The following is a 21070-nucleotide window of genomic DNA, read 5'->3' as shown; positions in this document are numbered from 1 at the left end:
CCTGATGCATGGCGGGATGCACCAGCCCAGAGCTCGGCCGCCTCTCCGGGCCAGTTCCACGCAAGCTCGCCAGCAGGGTCCTGTGACCCACTCGGGCCCAAACCCAGGCATGCCGATGGAGGTGGGTGCTCTCAGGCTCTGAGGAGACTCTTCCCTCTCTTCCTGCGAGTCTGGGGCACTCCTGGGGATCTCTGGCATGTAGAAGCATCACCCACTCCCTGCCTCCGTCCTCACATGCCCCACCACCCCCGAGTTCCCCGTGCACCCAAATGTCCCCTTCTCACAGCGACTCCAGTCCTGTTGACGCAGGGCCCGCCTTGAGGACAACATTTTAACCAGATCATCTGCAAAGACCCTGCCTCCAAATAAGATCCCGGTCACGGGTGCAGGAGTCAGGGTCTGAACTGTCTCGAGTGGGACACAGCCCAACCTGCAGGGGCTGGCAGTGCAGATCCCACAATGCCTGGGGGCACCAGAGCCACCCAGATGCGGAGGACTGTAAGCCTGCTCTTAGGACCCAGGAAGGTCTGGGCCTCAGGCCTGGCTCTCTGCACTGAGGCCTTCGGCCACAGCCCCGTTCCTGCCCAGGCATCCTCCGCGGCCTTCAGGACCCCCTGCCTGCCCTGCCCACACCGCACTGCCCCACCCGGCATGCCCACAGCCCATTCCCATCCCTCTGAGGACAGGGAACCACATCTGGCTCTCACCATGCCCCACACACCTGCTCTGTGTGGGCACTTGAGCTCACATTCTCTTCTGAGGGTGCTGAGTGCCTGCCCCCACACCCCCAATGCCCCCCACTGCCCCTAATCCCCAGCACCCACTGCCCTCTGCCCCTACAGGCACCCACAGAAGGTCCCAGCTTCTCCTGAGAGGGAGCCCACTCTGGCCGAACCCAGACATGGAACCAGGACACCGCCCCTCAGTTCAGTTCAGTTCAGTCACTCAGTCGTGTCCGACTCTACGACCCCATGGACCGCAGCACACCAGGCCTCCCTGTCCATCACCAACTCCTGGAGTCTACTCAAACTCACGTCCATCGAGTTGGTAGTGCCATCCAACCATCTCATCCTCTGCTGTCCCCTTCTCCTCCTGCCTTCAATCCTTCTCAGCATCAGGGTCTTTTCCAATGGGTCAGCTCTTCGCATCAGGTGGCCAAAGGATCGGAGTTTCAGCTTCAGCATCAGTCCTTCCAATGAATATTCAGGACTGATCTCCTTTAGGATGGACTGGTTGGAGCTCCCTGAAGTCTCTGCCCCTCACCAAGGCCCAAACTATCCTGTGTCCCAGAACCAGCAGAGGCAACAACAGCTCAGGGGCAGCCCAGCTCTTAACTCAGCTGCAACAAGCTCCTGGGACCCCCACCAAGCACATGACCATCCCACCCAGGGGACCCCATGTAACTGTGCCTGGCGTGGGGTGTGCAGGCAGCGTGTGACAAAGGCCTCGGGACAGCAAAGAGCAATGGCACACGCTGTGCGCATCTGAGGAGGATTCCCGCCACGTGGGCACGGCTCCCGGAGGGCCTCAGGGCATGGGGGGGACAGGCCACAGCCCCTCGGAGGACCGCCAGGCCCGCGATCTCAAGGAGTCTGCCCCGGGTGACATCACAGGGAGGTGGGAGACACCATGGGGGACGCTCTCCAGACCTGGCACAGTGCGCCCCCAGTCTGGATGCCTTGGGGCTTACCCAGGCCCTGCCCCCGCCTCCACCCCACACCCTCTACTGGTCAAGATCCACACGGGGAAGGAAGCCCAGGAACTTCTCACAGAGGCAGACTCAGAGGTGCTGCCTGGCCGGCGACTCCGCTCCTGGTACCTGTCCAGGAGAGTGAAAACACGCATCCACACGGAAACACGCCGGCGGAGGTTCACGGCAGCCTTACGAGGGACAGGCGGTGGAAACAGTCCAGAGTCCACGGAGGGACGAACCAACCGACAGCAGTGGGCCAGCCGCGCGACGGAGCATGGCCTGTCCCTGCACAGGGAATTCTCACAAGGGCTACAATGAGGGTGAAATGCACGTGAAGCAAGTCAGACACAAAAGGCCCTGGGCTGCGATCTCCTCTTACGCAAGCGTCCAGAGCAGGCAAACCCACGAGACAGAGAGCAGCCTGGAGGTTGCCAGGGGCTGGGGCAGGGGAGAGCCCACGTCAGGGATTCCGGGGAATGTTCTGGAGACCAGGGGAGCTGGCAACTGCACTGACCTGGACACTATGTCATGCGAATGTCACCGTGTTCTTTTAGAAAAACAAGACATATTAACAAAAACCAAAAAACGACGGCAGGCCTCATTGACACGCCGGATTTAAGCACATAGTCAGGAAAATCCTGAGGGGAGCCTGCAGGCCTCCAGCTCTGGGTCAGGGTCTCTGGGGCCGGAGCCATGTGTCCTGGCCCCTCCCAGGCCGTCCTGCACGGGGAGGACGGGGGACGTGTCTCGAGCGACACCGCCACTTGCCTTCCTTTCTTGGGGCTGTCCTCAGGGGGAGGCAAGGGGTGCACCCAACAGTCCTTGGCTCTAGAATGATCTGGAGCACTCTGGCGTGGACCGACCAGACCCCCCCAGAGCCCCTTAGAGATGCTGGATGCCAACCATGGCCAGCAGCCCACGGCGGGGTGTGGGGGCAGAGGAGGTGGATGGGCCAGGCCCCGTGCCTGGTTTGGGCAGAGGCCAGCGAGCAGGAGGGTGGCCCCAGGGCCCGCAGGGTAATAAGGAGGGGCAGCCAGGCAGTGCCGCCAGGAGACCACAGGGTGCAGCACTGTCCCTTGGGGTGGACCTCTGGTTCTCTCAGAGCAGTTTCCAAACACCCGGCGACAGGCTGCCAGGGGCCCCGCGCTCAGCTATGACAGGGCAGCAGAGGTGGGTGGGGGTGCCAGGGAGGCCTCGGCCACGTGGCTGCCCCCTACCGTCCCTTCCAGGTGTCCCCAACTGGGAACAGCTGGTTGGCATCCTCACGGTCCCAGGGAGCCCCAACCTGCTCAGTTGGCCAAGCACACGTGCCCAGTTGCGGGAGGTGATGCCCCAGGCACCGGCCTGGCTGATGCGGGGGAACAGGCCACCGTGAGCACCTGCCTGGCACCTTGTGTCCCCTGATCAGAGACGCAAGCAGCGGGCATCCTGGCAGGGTCCTCTCTGCTGGCCCACCTGGCCAGGTCCCCGGGAGCCCAGCCCAAGGGGCCTGGGAGGCAGGTGGGTGGCCCTGAGGGCTTCCGAGGGCCTCCTCTTCAGCTAGAGCACCGAGCCTGCCAACAACAGCCCATAGCAGGCGCGCCTGTCACCCCCCGGGCGAGGAGACCAGAGGGGGCCCGTCTCCAATCCCCATCCACAAAGCAGAGCCCCCACCAGGGTGGGGCCTGTGGGACAGACTCCTGACGGTGGGGGGCGGGCTCACCCGATGGGGTGGAACGTCCTAGGCTAAGCCATCCCCAACGTTCACGGGTCCCGTCTGGGGCGGCAGCCCCGGGACCACGTGTGACCGCTTCTTCAACATTCACAGCTGCCTGTGATGACCTCAGACACGGGGAGGGAAGGACCCTGAGCTATCCCCCAGGTACACGCGGCCGGGCGCTCCACCTGGCAGGCGCGGCCCTTCTTCCAGAGGAACAGGTGACGGATGGAGGTGAGGACAGGCCTGGACGCACCTCCAGGAGCGAGGGGCCCACCCTCAGCACCCAGGGTGGCTTCCACTGAGGAGGTCCCTCCCAGACACCGGCCACCTGTCTAGGGCAGTGGGCCAGTCGCCCAGAAGGGCCAGCCTGCCAAGGCCCAGCGTTGACTGTGCCCAGCCCCACCCTGCCTCATTCCTTCCCTAAGGCCTCACAACACCCCACCTGCAGGCAAACCCCCCGGAGCCGACATCTCAGGACCCCTTCCCCACATGTGCATGGGCCACTTAGCCCTGGCCCTGCTCTCAGCCAGAGGAGAAGCCCCCCACCCCCAGACCCTCCTTCAGGCTGCCCTGAGGCAGCCGATCCTTCCGCAGAGCTCAGACTCTGAGGAATTTGCCGCGATTTCTGCAGCTCCGTTGCTTGCTTTTTATTTCCCTTCTCCCTCCGTCTCCTGCTGCGGCTGGATGGGCTCCCTTGTCTGTGTTCTTCCTTCCCTCTCTGGGTCTGGAGCTCCCCAGTCTACGACTAACACGGAGGGCTCATCTGAGCTCGCTCACACACTCAGCTCACGGCCCGGAGGCAGCCAGCACAGTGGCCTTGTTCTGTTTGTGTGTCCGGCCGGCCGGCAGGCGTCAATCCAGCTCATCCGTCCCGTGGATTCTCAGGACCGCTCCCCGGAGCCGGGCTCCCCACCTGCCCCCACGCTGGCGCATCTGACTGCTTCTCGCCTCCCACTCCCTCCTGCTGACTTTGATTTTGCTTTTGGAGAACACGTCTCTCCAGCAAGGATAGAGGGCGGACACCTTTTTGTCTTCGGGCAAAACTGCGTTCCTTCGACTCTCCTCTGAGGATGGCAGCCCCGCTCCGCGGGGACTCTGCCTGCACCCCCCAGCTCCCCGGCCCGGCGAGGACCCCGCCCGTGAAGCCCCCGAAGTCTCTGGGCCTGGGGCCCAGCCCCACCCGCTGTCTACCGGGGAGGCCCGCACGCAGTGCTGCGCGGCCGACCCCACGTGCCGTGCACTCAGCGCCGTGAGTCAGCACCGCACTCAGGAGGCCTCCTCAGGACCGCCCATGCTGCTTGGGACACGGGCGGCACAGAACCTGAACACCGCCAACACGGGCAGGCAAGAGCCTCCCTTTCTCCTGCCTCTCGCCCCGGAAGCCCCATCAGGTGCCCCTGGAACCCCCTCATCCGGCCCTCTGCGTCCCCAAGCCTCTCAGGGTGCTGCCCACTGCCTGGGCCATCTGCTGGGTGACCTCCTCGACCACCTGCCAGGTCACCAACCCCCTCCAACCGTTAACCCACTCCTTGGGGTGGGCCTCGGCTTTGCTTTTTAACCCAAAGACTGCCTTTTCTCATTCTGGGAGCTTCCACCAGCTCTGGTTTAAAGAGGCTCAGGGAAGCTCCCTGGTGCTCCACTGGTTAAGACTCTGTGCTTCCACTGCAGGGTCAACGGTTCAATTCCTGGTTGGGGAACTAAGATCACAAGGCAAAAAAAAAAAAAAAAAATTAAAATGTTTTAAATAAATAAAAAAGGCTCGGTGTTGCCTTGTTGCTTTCCCGCCCCCACATGCTGGACTGTTCACGTGGTGGTTCTGTGAGCCCTGGCGTTTCTTTTTCTTTTTTTAATCTACTTTTAATTGGAGGATAATAGCTCTCCAGCGCTGTGTTGCTTTCTGCCATATGACGCACATTGGCTATATGTACACACATGTCCCCTCCCTCCGGAACCTCCCTCAACCCCTCTAGGTCATCAGACGGCACCGGGCTGCGCTCCCTGCACCAGCTCCCCATCTCACACATGGTAACACGTGCGTCCAATGCTGCTGTCTAACTCGTCCCGCCCTCTGCTTCCCCAGCTGGTCCACAGTGTGTTCTCTACGTCTGCGTCTCCACTCAGTTCAGTTCAGTCGCTCAGTCGTGTCCAACTCTTTGCAACCCCATGAATCGCAGCACGCCAGGCATCCCTGTCCATCACCAACTCCCAGAGTTCACTCAAACTCATGTCCATTGAATTGGTGATGCCATCCAGCCATCTCATCCTCTGTCGTCCCCTTCTCCTCCCGCCCGCAATCCCTCCCAGCATCAGAGTCTTTTCTAGTGAGCCAACTCATCGCATGAGGTGGCCAAAGTATTGGAGTTTCAGCTTTAGCATCAGTCCCTCCAATGAACACCCAGGATTGATCTCCTTTAGAATGGACTGGTTGGATCTCTTTGCAGTCCAAGGGACTCTCGAGAGTCTTCTCCAGCACCACAGTTCAAAAGCATCAGTTCTTCGGCAATCAGCCTTCTTCACAGTCCAACTCTCAGCTGCCCCGCAAACAGGCTCGTCAGTCCCATCTTTCGGGATTCCATGTACACGCGCTGACATACACTATCTCTCTGACTTACTTCACTCTGTATGAGCGACTCTAGGTTCATCTAGTCATTTCTCACTGGAACTGACTCGAATGTGTTCCTTTTCATGGCTGAGTAATATTCCACACCTTTGCTGCTTCTGATCCTTGCTCAGGAGGAGCCACTTTCTCAGGACTTCTTATGGCGAATTCCGCCTCAGAGGGGCAGCAGGAGGCCCTTCTGGGACAGCCTGCTTTATTCCACCGGGTACCCAAGTGACTGAGCACCAATGACCTGGGCGTCTGACCCAGCCCTGGCCCCACGGGCTCCCTGCCTCTCCCTGCTGACCCCTGGTCCACTCACCCTTCCTCGGAGAACACTCCCCGGGGCACAAGGTCGCTAACCCCAACAACACCAGGACAGACAGCTGGATGGGCGCTGGCCCATGGGGACCCGGAAGCTGTGGGGCCCCAGGACACCAAGGCCCCTGAGAAACGTGGACCCGAGCATCTTTCTGTTCAACTGCAAAACACCTTTTCCCTTCATTATCTCAATACAATTCATAAAAAAAAACAACTCTCCAAAAATTTCTTTTTTTCAAATGAAGTGAAATTCATACAACTACAAGGCATCACTTCAAACTGTGTGATCCAGGGGCATTCAGTGTATCCACGCTCCAGTTTTAAAACTTTCCCAAAGAAACCCCTACCTTCAGGCCGTCACTGCTCCTTCCGCCCCACCCAGCAGCCACCAATCCACCTCCCGTCTCAGCGGACTTGCCGTTCCTGGACATAAACGGAGCCACGCACTCTCCGTCCTCCTGGGCCTGGCTTCTTCACACTCAGTGTAAGGGTTCAAGGTTCACCCGTGTTGCGCTAGGTACTTCATCCCTTTTCGTGGCTGACTAGTGCTCCCGTGTGGGCATGAGCCCCAGTATATTTACCGGTTCACTGCTGGTGGACGTTTGGGCTCTTTCCACTTTCTGGCTGTTCACGTCACTGTGAACACGAATGTACAATTCTTCAATGTATCGACATCTAGGAGTTGATTCTGCTCTTAGACTTTATTAACTACAATGTCCCTAAAAGCAACTGAAAACATACCCAACAATCGAAAATGCAAAAAAAAAAAAAAGACTGTTCTAAATACATCACCCCCACAGTGGGCATGCTAACCCATTTTCCCCAGGAACCCAGCCAGTATACCCCCATGGTTGGGGGTGGTTTGTCAAGGGGAAAGCGTTGGCTGGAACAAACCCCACCACAGCAGAGACTTACAGAGCCCCCAAGCAGAGCTCAATCAAACCAGTCCGTCCTACAGGAATTCAACCCTGAATATTCACTGGAAGGACTGATGCTGAAGCTGAAGTTCCAATACTTCAGTCACCTGATTCAAAGAGCCAATTCATGGAAAAGGCTCTGATGATGGGAAAGACTGAAGGCAGGAGGAGAAGGGAACGACAGAGGATGAGATGGTTGGATGGCATCACCGACTCAATGGACATGAGTTTGAGCAGGCTCCGGGAGATGATGACAGTCAGGGAAGCCTGGTGTGCTGCAGTCCATGGGGCCGCAAAGACTTGGACACAACACAACTTAGCGATTGAACAACAATGCATAGCTCAAAAAAACCCCTCAGCCATGAAGGGAGCCCCCTGGGAAGTGTCCACAACATCCCCCTGTCCCCACCCAGCACAGAATAATGAGAAATGGAAGAGCTTCAAAATCCTTACTGTAAGAAGGAGAAAAACATTCCATTCATCTTAACCAACTACTCTGCATAAATCACCATAACATGAAACGCTCTATTCTACTTCTGGTTAATCTATTCAGATGGGTGGAAAAAAATCCATTCATTTTTGTTTTCCTCCTTCAAACACTTGAATTGCCCATCAATGTCCAAGTTTCTTTGCAATCCAACTGTAAAAAGTACAAAAGCAATTGTTTCACCAAGTGGGACTCACGCAAAAACCGATGACAGTTACCGCTCATTCCCACAGGAAAGACACCGCTCAGGATGGCTTGCATATGGGCTCCAGGCCTGGGGTCAGACAGACCGAGGTTCAATCCTAGCCCCCGTGATGGCTCCAGCAAGTTAACCTCACGTGTAAGAAAGGCCGCATTAGGATAATCGAACTGTTAACCAGAGCCCTCAAAGCCTCGGTGCCTTCAGCAACAGAGACCTACCCCAAGCTGTCATTCACGCCAGCCCTAGTGCCGGACTCCTTCCCTTTCCCATGGCTCTGGGGTCCTCTACTGGGTCCTGAGCCTCCAGCCAAGGAAACAGGGACTCAGGCCACATCCACGGGATCATAGTTCAAGAGGTCTGGGGTTGGGCCTGATATGGTGGACCCCACGGAGGCCCACACTGGCTGAATTTAAGCCCCCAGACTCCCACCTGGGAGGGGTACCCAAATGGCAGGCAGCATCTCTGCCACCAGGGAGGGTGAAGGTAACCAGACCACGGGACGCTGGACAGCAAGTCAGGGTCTCCTACCCGAAGCTGAGCACCCAAAGGAAAGGGGGCCCTTGTTGAGAAGCTTCATTCTCAGAGTGACCCGGCAGCAGTAACTGGCAGCCACATGGGCCTCTGGGACCCTATAAAGCCCTCCACACACAGTTCTGTCTCAACCCTGCACCTCCGACCCCACCTGCAAGTTCCACCGACGATGGCAGAGGTTGCTTCCTGGGCCATCACTGTGAACCTCAGGCAGAGATGGCCCCCTCAAACTCCACCTATCTGGTCTCATCACCCCCACCGCAGGAAGGGCTGCGGGGGGGGGTGCGGTGAGGCGCCTGCCACCCCATCTGTGGCTTCAACACTGTGGAAATGCATGAGCCAAGGCGGGCAGCAAAGACCTTGGGCAGTAAACACAGGAGGGACCCCAACACCCACAACACTGCAGACATTTGCTCGTCTCTGCACTGGAGTCAGCTCACCTGTGCCCACCTCTGCAGGCACACGGCACACCCTCCAGGGCTGAGGCTGCTTGAGGTTATCACACCCAACAAGACTCTGCCTTCAAAATCTGCAGGTGACCACCCAGTCGTGCAGGGGTGCCTCCATGCGCGGAGGAATAGACTGCCTGTGCTCTGGGGATTCCGAGCAGTCTGAGTGAGAGGCCCTGCTGACGTCACCTGCCTTCCAGCAGAGGGGCGAACGGAATTACCCAACACACTTCCCATTCACGGGGTGGGGGGAGGGGGGCAGTACACCAAGGCCCAGCCCCACCCACCACCACCCCCTCCCCGGCCCACACCCCACCACCGCCCGCTGGACGCCAAGGCCAGACAGCAATTAGCCGAAGCTCCAGGCTCCCTGCCTGTGACTCGCCCATTTAACAGAAACCGGATCATAAGCTTCCCGGAAACAGGCTGCTGTGCTGACGGTAAAGCGCAGAGCTCTGAGCGATGACCTCAGAGCAGGCACAGAAGTTGATGCTCGCGGCCCATCTGCGGCTCAGTCCCTCACCTCCCTGCCAGCGCTGGGAGCATGAGGCTGGGCGTGTGCGGCCCCCACATGCCCCCCGCTGCCCCCAGCCATGGATGAAGGGCAGCCGAGCCTGGGGAGTGAGACGAGAGCCGCCCACTGAGTCCCCCACCAGACCCGACGCGGGTGCCACAAGCCTCCCTGGCAAGGGGACTCCCGGGCCCTCCCGTGTGCCTGGGCTGGCCCGCATCAGAAGGATGGTTCTTGGGGGGCGGCCAGAGCCGGGGGCGGGGCCCGCACCTTCTGAACTCAGAGACAGGTGCGCCCGCCCGGCCAGCGCTCTGACTCAGCACCGCCCAGCATCCTTCTGGGACTCAGGAGCCCCATTCCCGGCCAGCCCCTGCTGGCCGGGGCAGACCGCCTGGCTTTCCAGCATCTCCCCCCGCCCCCACCTTCCGGGAGACAGACCTGCTGCTCCCAGGACGGCAGCGGCCGCAGCTGGGCACTCAGGATTTATCGGCTGAAAAGAACCAGCTAGCAAGTCAGCACTGACGTCCCAAGCCCTGGAGCTGCGTCCGTGCCCATCTGTGTCCTCGCCGTGCTCCGAGTGGGGCACGCGGCGGTGCTGCTGGGGTGTCTGGCCGCGGTCACGGCCACAGTCACAGCCACGCTTCCGTGCAGGGCCTGGGGCGACAGGACTCAGGTCATGGGAAAACCACCACCTCTCTTGCCTCCACTGTGACCCTTCCCGCCATGCTTCTGAACCTGAGGCTTTGCTGTCAGTGGGGGTGCCCTCACCCTGGCCACCATGGGGGTGAGCCCCCCAAGGACAAGTGGCTGCTCATGTCCGTGGACAACAGAGCCATGCAGATGCAAGCCCAGGCCTGTTCTAGCCCTGGGCCCGGCTGGGCTGATACCTGCAGGGCCCCCTCCACCTGGGGGTCAAGGGGCAGAGTGATGGCCCCTCCAGGCAGCGCCATGCCCACCGCCCACAGCCAGGGGGGCCTGGGCTCTGGAAACAGGGAGGGGCCCCTGGCGGGGCTCTGGACATTCACTGCCCACCGAGACCCAGCTGGGTCAACAGCCACGGTGGGAAGCCTTACACACAACCGCCCCCACCCCCACCCGCCAGCCCCGCAGCAGGCAGAGGGCAACTCCGCAAAGGGCTTCTTTCACAAAGCGCACACACCCAGGTTTCTCAGCTTCTCTTGGAAAAGGCCAGTTCATCCCTGAACCGAGCCCAAAATGTTGACATGAAGTTTCCAGATAAACTCACTCAGGAAAGCTCTGTATTTACAACGACTGCTTCCCCACAAAGAAGCGGGGGATAAGGAAAGTAATGACCCCACCCCCTAGACGTTGTTTGGGGATGCAGACAAGAGAACTCTTCGCGGGGTACACGGCCGAGCGTGGGAACCCCCGTCCATCTGGTAACACCACCCACCCGCCAATCCATTCTTCCCCAAGGATGGAAAACACAGTGCGTCCGGAGCACTGCTCCCTGACGGCTGCCAAGGAGACTGGGAGGGGTCCGGTTAGGCCCCCACACCCCGTGCCGTGCCGGGATCTCTCCCCTTAGGCCAGTCACCAGGGATCAGGAAGAAAGTTCTAACCCAGCATGAAACACAAGTAGGGAGACTTCTGATGAAAATGAAGACCCAGTATTCCAATATATTTCACGTTCTTAGAGTTAACTCTTTCTTGGAAAGTTTCTCCCTAAGCAAAAGTTAAGACACTTAGAAATCCTAACACCTTCCATGAAGAAAAATCACAATAGTTCTTAAAAGACCGCCTTAAAGAAAATAAAGGGAAGTATGAGAACCTGCAAATAACCGTTGTATACGTCAGGTTGGTCTGGTTTGTCATTCAACTTAGGTAGCTATTCATGATTCAGACATCAGAAACCGTAAGCGTCATATAAGAATATTTTGAAGCATTTCCAAATGCTTTCCAGAACTACAGGAACAACGAGTACTTTTGCTTTCAGAATGTTTCCCATTGCATTGTGATGAACAAGAAGCTCAGTGTTCGGTTTTAAACCAAAGCAGGGACTAAATCAAGAATTCAGTTTGAATTGCATATCTATCCAAACACAACGGTGGCAGAAACCCTCACGACAGGCAGCAACCTCTCTCAGACACAACTCCCCACACCTAGCATTTAATACTTCAACTCTTCCAGGCCCAGAAGCCTCCCAGGACTGACTCCTGCTCACTTGTGCCAAAGGGAGGGAAAGCATGAACTTCAGTTCACAATCTAAGGCCAAAATAGGAGCTTCGGTTTGAAAAATGAAAAGCTACTGGGGTGACCTAACCTCCTCCAACTCTTCAAATAATCAAGATATTTAACCCCAAAGACAGAAGTCCAACAAGGGACTGCCAGGCTCGGGCTGACGGCCTCAGGGCAAACACAAAGGTCTCAGACAGAGAGATATCTTGAGTCCAAGGGTCAGACAATAGACCAAGACACCACATTAAGGGAAGGAGCGGGGCCAGCTCCTCCTCGGGCGCAGGCTGACTCACGGACTCCCCACCTGGCCCTGCCCAGCCCCAGGGCTGACTTTGGAAGCGCAGAGCTGCCTGCAGAGAGGGAAAACTAGGGACTCAACTCTCAGTTCTGGGGCACAATCTCAAGGCCAGAATCATTTCCCACTTCTAAAGACTTTTCCCTAAACTGAAACAGGGAGGGCCACTGGAATTATTCAGCTGCAGATGAAACAGAGTGACCGCATTTCTTTTCCATCCCTTCCAACAATATGATACAGTCAGGCAATCCTGGAAACTCCAGGAGATAGTGAAGGACAGGGAAACCTGGCGTGCTGCAGTCCATGGGGTCGAAGAACCACCACCACCCTGGAAACAAGGCCTCTTCCACAGCCTTGCCTGAAGAAAGGATCCTTAACAAAGTGTTTTCAGAGATAGCAGAACGTCACCATGATACGTTGTCTCTTTTCATCCCACTGAAAAATGGTTCTGCTGCCCACCGCCAAAGTGACTGTCTGAAAGTCTATTTGGTTTTTCCATAACTGGGGACAGAAGTCACACAAACAAAAAGCCACTCCTTGTACAGACATCGTGTTCAGAGGCGGCTCCCCTCCCCTGGCCACCAACACAGCACCAACCGGGAGGATCAGAGCCGCTGCTGGGGGTGGGGGTGGGGGGACTGCAGTAAGAAGAGGGCTGGGCGGAGGCGGCCAAGGGCAGGGAGGCCCCAAACCGCGGGCAGCACCGGGAGGCACCAGGGTCCCCCCAGCACGAGGCCAACACAGCTGTGACCCGACGGGGAGGTGGGAAGATGAGCGGGAGGAGGGCTGCAGCCGCTGGAGTAGGAGAGAACCTGAATTCCCCACCCCCGGGGGTGGGTGGGGCAAGGCCGAGCAAGGGGCGGCCCCAGGCACCCTCAACCCTCAACCCAACGGCGACCCTGCGGGCGATGACGCAGGAGCCCCTGTGGTCTCTGAACTCGCGGCCAGACCTCGGGTGCCCAACAGACGGCGGCTGACCCCAAAAGGGCGCCAGGAGACCACCGATTTCAGGACCGTCCCCTCACCCCGACCCTGAGATACGACCCCCGCTCCGGGGTCAGAAAACCCAGATCCAGAGAAGTGGTCAGCCTTGGGGTGAGGGTGTCCCTGGGGTCGCTCAGCCCCACTGTGGATGTCCAAGGCTCCTAGAGGTGACCACTGGCACCACCCCGACCAAGAACCCCCGCCCCCAGCCAAGACCCCAGCGCCCCAGCCCTACCGCGGCACCGGTCCCCCAGCGTTAGGCCCCGGGAAGTCTAGGGTGCGCCCGGAACCCCGCACCCGGCTCGGGCGCACCGCCGCACCCCGACGAGCTCTGGCCGCAGCGGACTCGAGCTCTGGGCGAGCGGCGAGGGACGCAGCGCCCGCAGTGCGACTGGCGCAGCCGCCGAGGGCGGCGCGGGGCACGCTGCCCAGACCCCGACCCACGATCAGGGAGGGGCGCCGGGCCGGGAAGAGCTCGCCGCCGGCCCCTCTGAGCCTGCGGCCCCGGGCGCACTCACCCTCCGCCGGCGGGTAGGAGTATCCCCTGGGTTCAGCGCACGAGGGTGGGCACGGGACAAGGATACGCACGCCAAATGGGCCAGGCGCGGATCGGTCCTGGTTCGGGAAGTGGGATGGGGACCCGCTCTGGACACAGGCAAGGAGGGGTCCTTCTGGGACCCGGGAAAGAGACAGATATGAGGGCCCGCTCTAGAACCTGGGGGAAACGCAGAGAGGCTCCGTTTCGGATTGCAGGGGGGCGGGTGGGAGGCACATTCCGGGTCCAGGATGACGGGGAGGGGGCGCAAAAGAGGAACGCAGGAGTCATCGCCGCTGTAGCGAGGGGGGCTGGAGAGGTCCTTCCGGAACCCAGGAGAAGGAGGAGAGGGGGTCTGTTCGGGCTGCGGGCCGGCCACCACGAGATGCGAGCCGGGCACACGCAGGACCCGACTAGGAAGCGCGAGGGCCGGGTTCTGGCAGCCGGCAGGCGCGGCAGCGAGTGCACCCGGGTTGTAAGAGCAGGAGGGGTTTGCAGCAGGCGGGGTGGGGGCCCCGCGCAAGTCGGGGGTGGGGGGAGGGCGACCGCGTTTGCAAGTCGCCGAGTAGCCGGAGGGGTGTCGGCGGCACCGCGGAGAGGCCGGTCCCGGCCGGGAAGAGGGTCTGCCCGGCAGCGCTCACCTTGGGTTTGTACAGCCACTTTCGGAACCTGTTCATCATCGCCGCGCCGGCCCGGCCCGGCCCGGCCCGGCCCGACCCCGGCGGCCCTCACCTCCGCAGCGCTGCGCCTGGCCCCGGCTGCGGCGCGGGGCGGACGCGGGGCCGGGCCGGGCCGGGGTCCCGCGCTGACCCGGGGGGCGCCGGGCGGGCGGGCGGCAGGTGCGAGGGCAGGTGCGCGGCCGGAAGATGCTCGGAGAGCGGCGCGGACCCGCGGACAGACGCGCGGACGGACCGGGCACTGGGGCGCCGGCGCCTCCCCGCTCACTGACACCCCGCGCCTCCACCGGCCACCGCCGCCCGCGCCACACATGCGCCGACGCGCTGCGAGCCCCCGGCCCCGCCGCGAGCCGCCGAGGCTGCCCAATCCGCGCGCCGCGCCGCGCCCCGCCCGAGGCGCGCTCCCCCGCCGGCGACCCGGCGCGCCCTGCGGCGCCGAGAACTACAAGTCCCGACGGGCATTGCGGGGAGGTGGATGGGGGGGGGGGAGGTTCTTAAATGGGGCGACCTCTGCGGCGCCGCGGGCGCTGTGTATTCTGGGGGTTGTAGTCTTCCCGCCCACGGCCCTGGAGCGTGCAGCGGTTGCTTGGTGACGACGGTCCAACTGCATCCCAGCACCGCTCCTGCCCAGGAGGTTGCAGAGGTCTAGGCGGAGCAGAAGTGCAGAGGGCGGGACCCACTGCTGTTCCAGAGCCCCCTCGCGCCCGCCGACCCTGGCAACTGCTGTGCGGCGGTCGGTGGCGAGAAAGGGAGGTTCCGGAGCACCGGCGGGCCTAACAGGTACGCGGAGTAGGGCAGCATGAAATTGGGGCAAAGCTCGTCCGCTCAGCGCCAGCACCTCCCACCTGCACTCCCCTAGATCTGCAGGCTAGTTCTTTCTTGCTTCCCGTCTCGCTTTCGCTAACCTTCTCTTCTTCCCAACTCCTTGATTGAAGTTAACAGTGCTTTTTTTTTTTTTAATCATCTCAACAAGAGATATTGTTTAAGAAGATATTCTCCCGTATTCACTACTTCCCCCAAATGTGCCCTAATTCGGATCCATAAAAACAATCAAAAAAATCTGAGAATCTGTTAAGTACTAGTGCTGTGCTTAGTCGCTCAGTCGTATCTGACTCTTTGTGACCCCATGGACTGTAGCCTGCCAAGCTACTCTGTCCTTGGGATTATCCAGGCAAGAATACTGGAGTGGGTTGTCATTTCCTCCTCCAGGTGATCTTCCCTGGGGATCGAACCCGGGTCTCCTGCATTGGCAGGTAGATTCTTTACCATGAGCCACCAGGGAAGCCCAATAGTTAGGATTAGGTTCAGCTTTATGCAAAACGTCATAGTGACCCAGACAAGGTTATTAATGTTTCCAAAAAATGGGCCCATGGGGAGGAAATCATGGGAGATATGACACCCTCAAAAGTCATCAGGGAGATCTGGGTTCCTCTAACTTGCTCTTCTGCCATCTTTGCATGTTTCCTCATTGTCCAGAATTGCTTCCTAAGTTCCTGCCATCACCTCCTGAGTCCAGGCAGCAAGATGGAAAAGAGAGGAAGCATATGCCCATCTCTTGCAAGGAGACTTTCTGGAGTCTCCAAGACGCTTCCACTTCTTGCCATACCCAGATGCCAGGAAGGCTAAGAAATGTCCTCTTTCAGTTAGGCAGCAGTGGACCCAACTAAGAATCAGGGTTTTGTCCTCAGGGAGGAAGAAAGAGAGGATATTGAAAAGCAACCAACAAAACCTGCCACATGGGTCTGTACTTTAAACAAAGCCATCTGAGCATGACTTAGCAGAAATCCTTAGGAGACTGGCTTTAATCAGAATTTAAAGGCAGGAAAAGAATATATTTCAATTAGCACACATTTGGGATCTATGTAAATTACGCCTCTCTAGTGACTGAGTGTTGAACTAGTGTGTGTCTGATGGGATTATGGAATTTAAATCTCCTCGTGTGATCTCATTTCTGTCTGTAAAGGATTTGATAAGAAGAGACTTGGTCCAGCCCACCTTTAAAGTTTCCTTAAAAATGAGACAGTCACGGCTTGATTACTGAAGTTAAAATCAATATAAAGAAAACAATAAGCTTGGGAATTAAATCTCACTTACCCACATGTATGGTTTTACACCAATAAAATAAAGCACGCATTGGAACTGAATGAACTTCAATACCTATTTCCTACCCAAAGTTGTGACTGTTTTGACTAAGATCCTAGGCTAATTTCAGTTGGAATGCAGAATTCAAGTGCCTCTTCCAGTGTCCACCTTTTCAGGCAGCCCTCTGTGGCAGGTGTGGGGTGCCCATTCCCCACCCCAGGAGCCCTCAGGCCCGACAATGAGCCAGAATTGAACGGGGGCCTCTTCTCTGTATCCCCCACCCTGCCCCTCCCTTCACTGCTTCCATCCAGATCTCTCTGGACTGGGAGGGCTTGGATGGCTCTCTTGCTCCTCCTTGACTTGCATCATCACCAAAGAGCCCCTGAGGTCATCCTATTTTCAGAATGTTCCAGCTCCAAGACGGTAGGGGAGGGGAGGGGAGGAAAGCCCTCCTGCCCAGGTGCCATTATACACACACAGGCATATATGTATACAAACACATACACACACACGTGCACATACACAGTCACACCCATACACGCATACACACATAGACACACATACACGTGCATATATACATAAACACACACATGCACACGTGCTCTCTCTGCCCACATTAGGCACAGCAGGGATCCCTTTACCTGGCCCCTCCAGGCTGAGCGTGTCCCAGGGCAGCACCCCAACGTGACCGCAGTGCGGGGGAAGGAGAAAAACTGATCCTTCCATTGCTTTCATAAAAATAGACTTTTTGCCCAGGTTCAGGACTTCCTCATGAGCCCTGGAGTCGACTGTCATTTCCTTTATCGTGTTGACATGGCGCCTGGTCCATGCAGTTCCGGGATCTGGTGGAGTGGGTGGTCGAGGACTCAGACCCCAGCCTGGGCCTCAGCGGGTCTCACAGACAGGAAACGCTCCTTGGGGATGAAGAGGCTGGCCCCCTCCCCAACCTCAGGTGGCTCTCCTCCACAGCAACCTGCCTCATGAATGCCACTGAGGCATCTGTTACTGTCCAATTAAACGGGACAGTCGAGCGGAGCTCTGTTGAATTATAGAACCTGTGGAAGCCAAGGCTTAAAAAGCACTGTGGTCTTTGGGTAGGTCTCTCTCTGGATCATAGCTCTTGCTGTGACTGAAACAGCAGATTGAAACCCAAGAACCGTTCAGCGTGGTCGACCCTTGCGTACAGTCCCTTATTCATTCCACAGACAACTGTGTGGGTGGTGCTGAGGGCCCGCTCTGAGGGAGGGCACGGGACTCAGGGGTGGCAAGGCAGACCCTGCACCAGGGTCTCACAGGAGCTTAAGGGAAGTCGGGGCGACTTTGGAGGAGGCACAGAGAAGGGGAAAGCGAAGTGGGGAGGAGGAAAGGCTTCACAGGCGGTGACATTTGAATGGGGTGCTGAGGGGCGCCTAGGAGCTCACCAGGGAGAGGAGAAAGTTAGGGTTTCTGGAGAGACATGTGATGGGGCTTCTGAGCCAGTGAGAAGCCCAAGCGGGCAGGGCCAGGGCAAGGATGGAAAAGAGTCCAGGGACTGTGACCCCAGCCTAAGGAGGGGCCACGCTGAGGAAGCTCTGCTGGGTCCCGCAGCAGCTGAGACCTTGGGGGTGCTAGTGATGGCTGAAGTGGAGGAGACTCCACGGACCGGAGGCCGCCCCTCCCAGACCTCCCGGTGCCCCCCACCCCCGCCCCAAGGTGGTGACGGGTCATGGTGGTGCCGGCAGCTCAGGAGCACTTGGCTACAAGGACCGGTGTGGAGACAGGAGCTCCTGGGCACCCGGAGCCTTCGTGGGTCTTGGCCTTTGCTCACGCGGCTGGCCCTGGGTGTGGCAGACCTGTCTCCGGATCCACCGACCCTCCTGAGACGCGGCCTCCAGGGCTGCAGGCCAGTTCCAGTGCGTTTCCGAGGCCCATGAGGCCTTTCCTCCAGCCCCACTTGGGAGGGGCCCCAGCCAGCTTCTGTGTCCACGCACGGCGGGGGCCAGCCCCAAAGCAGGCCCCAGGAGCCAAAGGGCCCAGTCAAGCCGCCGTGCGGGGTGGGGCACGGCCAAGGTATACAGACCCCCAGCAGCTCAGCACTGCCCTCCCTGTGCCAGGAGGTTAGGCGTTAAAGCGTCCGAAAAACTGCTCGGGGAGGGGGCCCTCAGCCTGCCCGCTGCTGTCACCTTCCTGGAAAAACCTCCAGCTTTCCAGTCCCACGCCTGCCCCTTTCTGGGCGTACTGCCCGGGAGGGGGACATGGACTCCCTGTCCATCACCCACGGGTACCGGGGACTCAGCTGCTGGCACCACCAGGACCTGTCACTGCCTCCGGAGCCATCATCCTTCAGGGCTGGAGAGGGGTTCCCTGGGGCCTGGGGCCCAAGTTGCTGTCGGGGGCCTGGGGCTGCCCTCACCCGGCCCTGTCCCTCCCTTCACCCCCTGCCTCCAGGGCCCCGCCCATCAATGCTGGGCACCCTCCTGTATTACGTCTCCCCCATCAGTGGGAATGCACAGCGGGCCTCTCGGACGGTTCTCGACTTCTTGGTGCTTTTCTCCCACTTCCGACACCGTCCTGTCCTGCTCTCTGCTCTCTCTTCTGCCCCCTGTCTTCGCCTCTCCTATTTACGTCTCCCACTCTGCTGTCACACTTTAATTCCCAAGAACTCTCTTCTGCCCCAGATGCTTCGTGAATGGCTTTTCTCTCCCTCTGTCTGAGCTGGCGTAGTTGTTTGTTTCTGGGTTATTCCCACTGTTCTTGAACATCCTTTTCGGCAGGTTTCTGTTTCCATGTTTGGTGTCAGAGGCTCCCTGCGGCGTCTGACGGCACTTGGCCTCCGCTCCATTGAAGGTGATGGTGGGGGATCTCACCCAGTAGGCCGTGATTGGCTGGGGCTGGCCTCTCACTGGTGAACCCCAGTGTTTCTCTACTCGGTCTCCAACCTGTGGGACCTAGGGCTGCAGGCTGCTCTTGGGAGCCGGTCCAGCTTAGTGGAGGGAGGCGCGGCCTTGATGATAGCTGGTGCCCGGGAAGCCAGCTGCGGGGTGACCCAGAAGCTGCTCTGTCAGCGTGGAACCAAGGGGGGTGAGATGGGAGCTCCTGGGGTTTGGCCACCCTGCTCTGAGGACAATGCAGGGGTCACCCATTAGAGCCAGATCCTGGGGGCCCATCCCACCCCATGCAGCTTCTGAAGGGTCTGCCAGAGAAGGGTTTTGAGCGAGCCAGTCTCCTGGAGCTGCTGTGTTTCTGGAATGTTCAGGCCTGGCGTCTGACCTGGGTGCTGGCTGTCATTATTGTTCAGTAGCCCAGTCATGTCTGACTCTGCAACCCCGTGGACGGCAGCACGCCGGGCCTCCCTGTCCCCCACCGCCTCAGCACTGACCAGGGTGCTGGTTACCTCACCTTTAAAGCGGGGGTATCGAACGTGGAGACCTGAGGATTCTTCTTGGCCCAGACTTCTGTGACAAGGTGCCCCCCGCCCTGAGCAGGACTGCTGAGTCACCTGTCACCACGCCCCAGCCGGGCTGAGGGACACTCGGGCGGACTCAGGGGCCTCCACACTGGCCTGGCCTCCCTCAGGGGTCATTCTGGGACCCTCCCTCCGTGGGCAGAGAGGGCTGCAGGGGCTGTGGGCGATCGGGAGCCAGGGCCCGGGCTCCCTGAGGCCTGCAGGGACGCTGTCCAGGAGGTGGGCCTGGACTTATGCCCACCGGGGTCCCCACTTTCCTCCGGCACTCCTCGCCATGCTAGGCTCCCTGGTGGACCCTCCATGGGCTCGGTGAGGGCTCTTCAGCACCTGCCAGGCCGGCGGCCCAGGGCACACGGCGGGTGTGACCTGTTGGGTTTGCTCTTAGGGTCCGGCCGGGGAAGATGGCCTACTACGGGAAGTGCATTGAAACGGTGACGAAGCACCTGGACCGATTTCAGCCTGAGAAGGACATTCCCGAGCAGTTCCTGGAGGCCGCGGCCACCTCCCTGCAGGTAGGGTCTGTGTGGGGGCTCGAGGCTCGAGGCAGGGCCGTGGAGGGAGCTTTTCAGCCTCATCCCATCCTTCGCTTGGAGAGGCCCGAGGAGAGATTCCCAGTGGGCCAAAGGTGGCTGCCGCGACCCAGGAGCGTGGCCCATAACCCGGGAGAGTGCAGGGTCGGCCGTCCTCCCTGAAGATGGACGCACTCCAGCCTTGCAGGCGTCTCCCCAGCCCACCCGCCGGGGGTACCTTCCTGCCCAGGGCAGGGCTGTGCACCGGGCAGCTGGGCCACACCAGAAGGAGCTCCTGGACTCTCGTTCCCGAGTCCCGGAGGTCCCTGTCCAGCGGCCCCCCTTGACGCACGTGCGGAGAGACTCTGGGCTGAAGTCTCTCTGGACCGGGGTCTGGACCCTCTGGCACCTCGGGGACCGCCCTGTGACCTGACCCCGTGTCCGTCGGTCTATCCATCAAGGGCAGGTGCCCAGGAACAGGGCCAGGCGATGACGCAGGTGCCACCTTTAGGACTTCGGGGCATGGGCCCTGTGGACGGGGTGTCAGAGGAGGCTACGTGCTCCCAAAGAAGGGCTCCGGGGGGGGGACACTCGGCCTGCTGCGCCCCCCATCCCCACCGGCTTTTCAGTGCCAGCTTCGGCCCTCCTCGGCTTAACGAGGGCCGTGAGCTGCTCTGCCCTCACACCTGCAGTGGGGTGGCCTCTGCCATGCCCCCGGGCTGCCCACTGACTCACCTTCCCCTCTGCCTTCATCAGCCCCCTTGTGGCACCGCCGCTGGAAAACCTGGGGTGGGGAGGGCCCTGGCGGTGCCCGCAGAGGCTGCAGGAGGCCTGGACACCGAAGCCTGTCTCACAAGGGAAACCTCGGGACCGCTGCTCCCAGGGTGGTTCAGAAAAGGGTGTCTCTGCCAGCCGGAGCCCGGCCGTCCTCAAGG

At 59.7% G+C, this 21070-nt stretch overlaps 2 protein-coding genes across 3 annotated transcripts in view; one reads left to right on the top strand and one right to left on the bottom strand.

The window, feature by feature from the left end:
* ZFYVE28 (zinc finger FYVE-type containing 28) overlaps nucleotides 1–14481 on the bottom strand; it is a 100086-nt gene extending 85605 nt beyond the window's left edge. For both annotated transcript variants that reach the window (XR_016037485.1, XM_055434842.2), the window contains exon 1: nucleotides 14064–14481. Coding sequence is in view for 1 of the 2 variants with exons in the window: in XM_055434842.2 (XP_055290817.1) it covers nucleotides 14064–14102 (39 nt within the window). In the remaining variant the exon portion in view is untranslated. The remainder of the gene's footprint in view (nucleotides 1–14063) is intronic.
* Nucleotides 14482–14669: 188 nt separating this feature from the next.
* Nucleotides 14670–21070, top strand: part of CFAP99 (cilia and flagella associated protein 99) — a 36049-nt gene continuing 29648 nt past the window's right edge. Inside the window, exons 1-2 of the mRNA XM_055435027.2 lie at nucleotides 14670–14879; nucleotides 20012–20138. Coding sequence (XP_055291002.2) covers nucleotides 20028–20138 — 111 coding nt within the window. The 5' untranslated portion in view covers nucleotides 14670–14879; nucleotides 20012–20027. The remainder of the gene's footprint in view (nucleotides 14880–20011; nucleotides 20139–21070) is intronic.

The sequence above is a fragment of the Moschus berezovskii genome, chromosome 5 (genome assembly GCF_049115385.1).
Source record: "Moschus berezovskii isolate FMDL1 chromosome 5, NW_MosBer_1.0, whole genome shotgun sequence".
In the NCBI taxonomy this organism is placed as follows: Eukaryota; Metazoa; Chordata; class Mammalia; order Artiodactyla; family Moschidae; genus Moschus; species Moschus berezovskii.
Note: the sequence above shows the minus strand (reverse complement) of the source record. Positions and strands in the feature narration are given on the sequence as shown.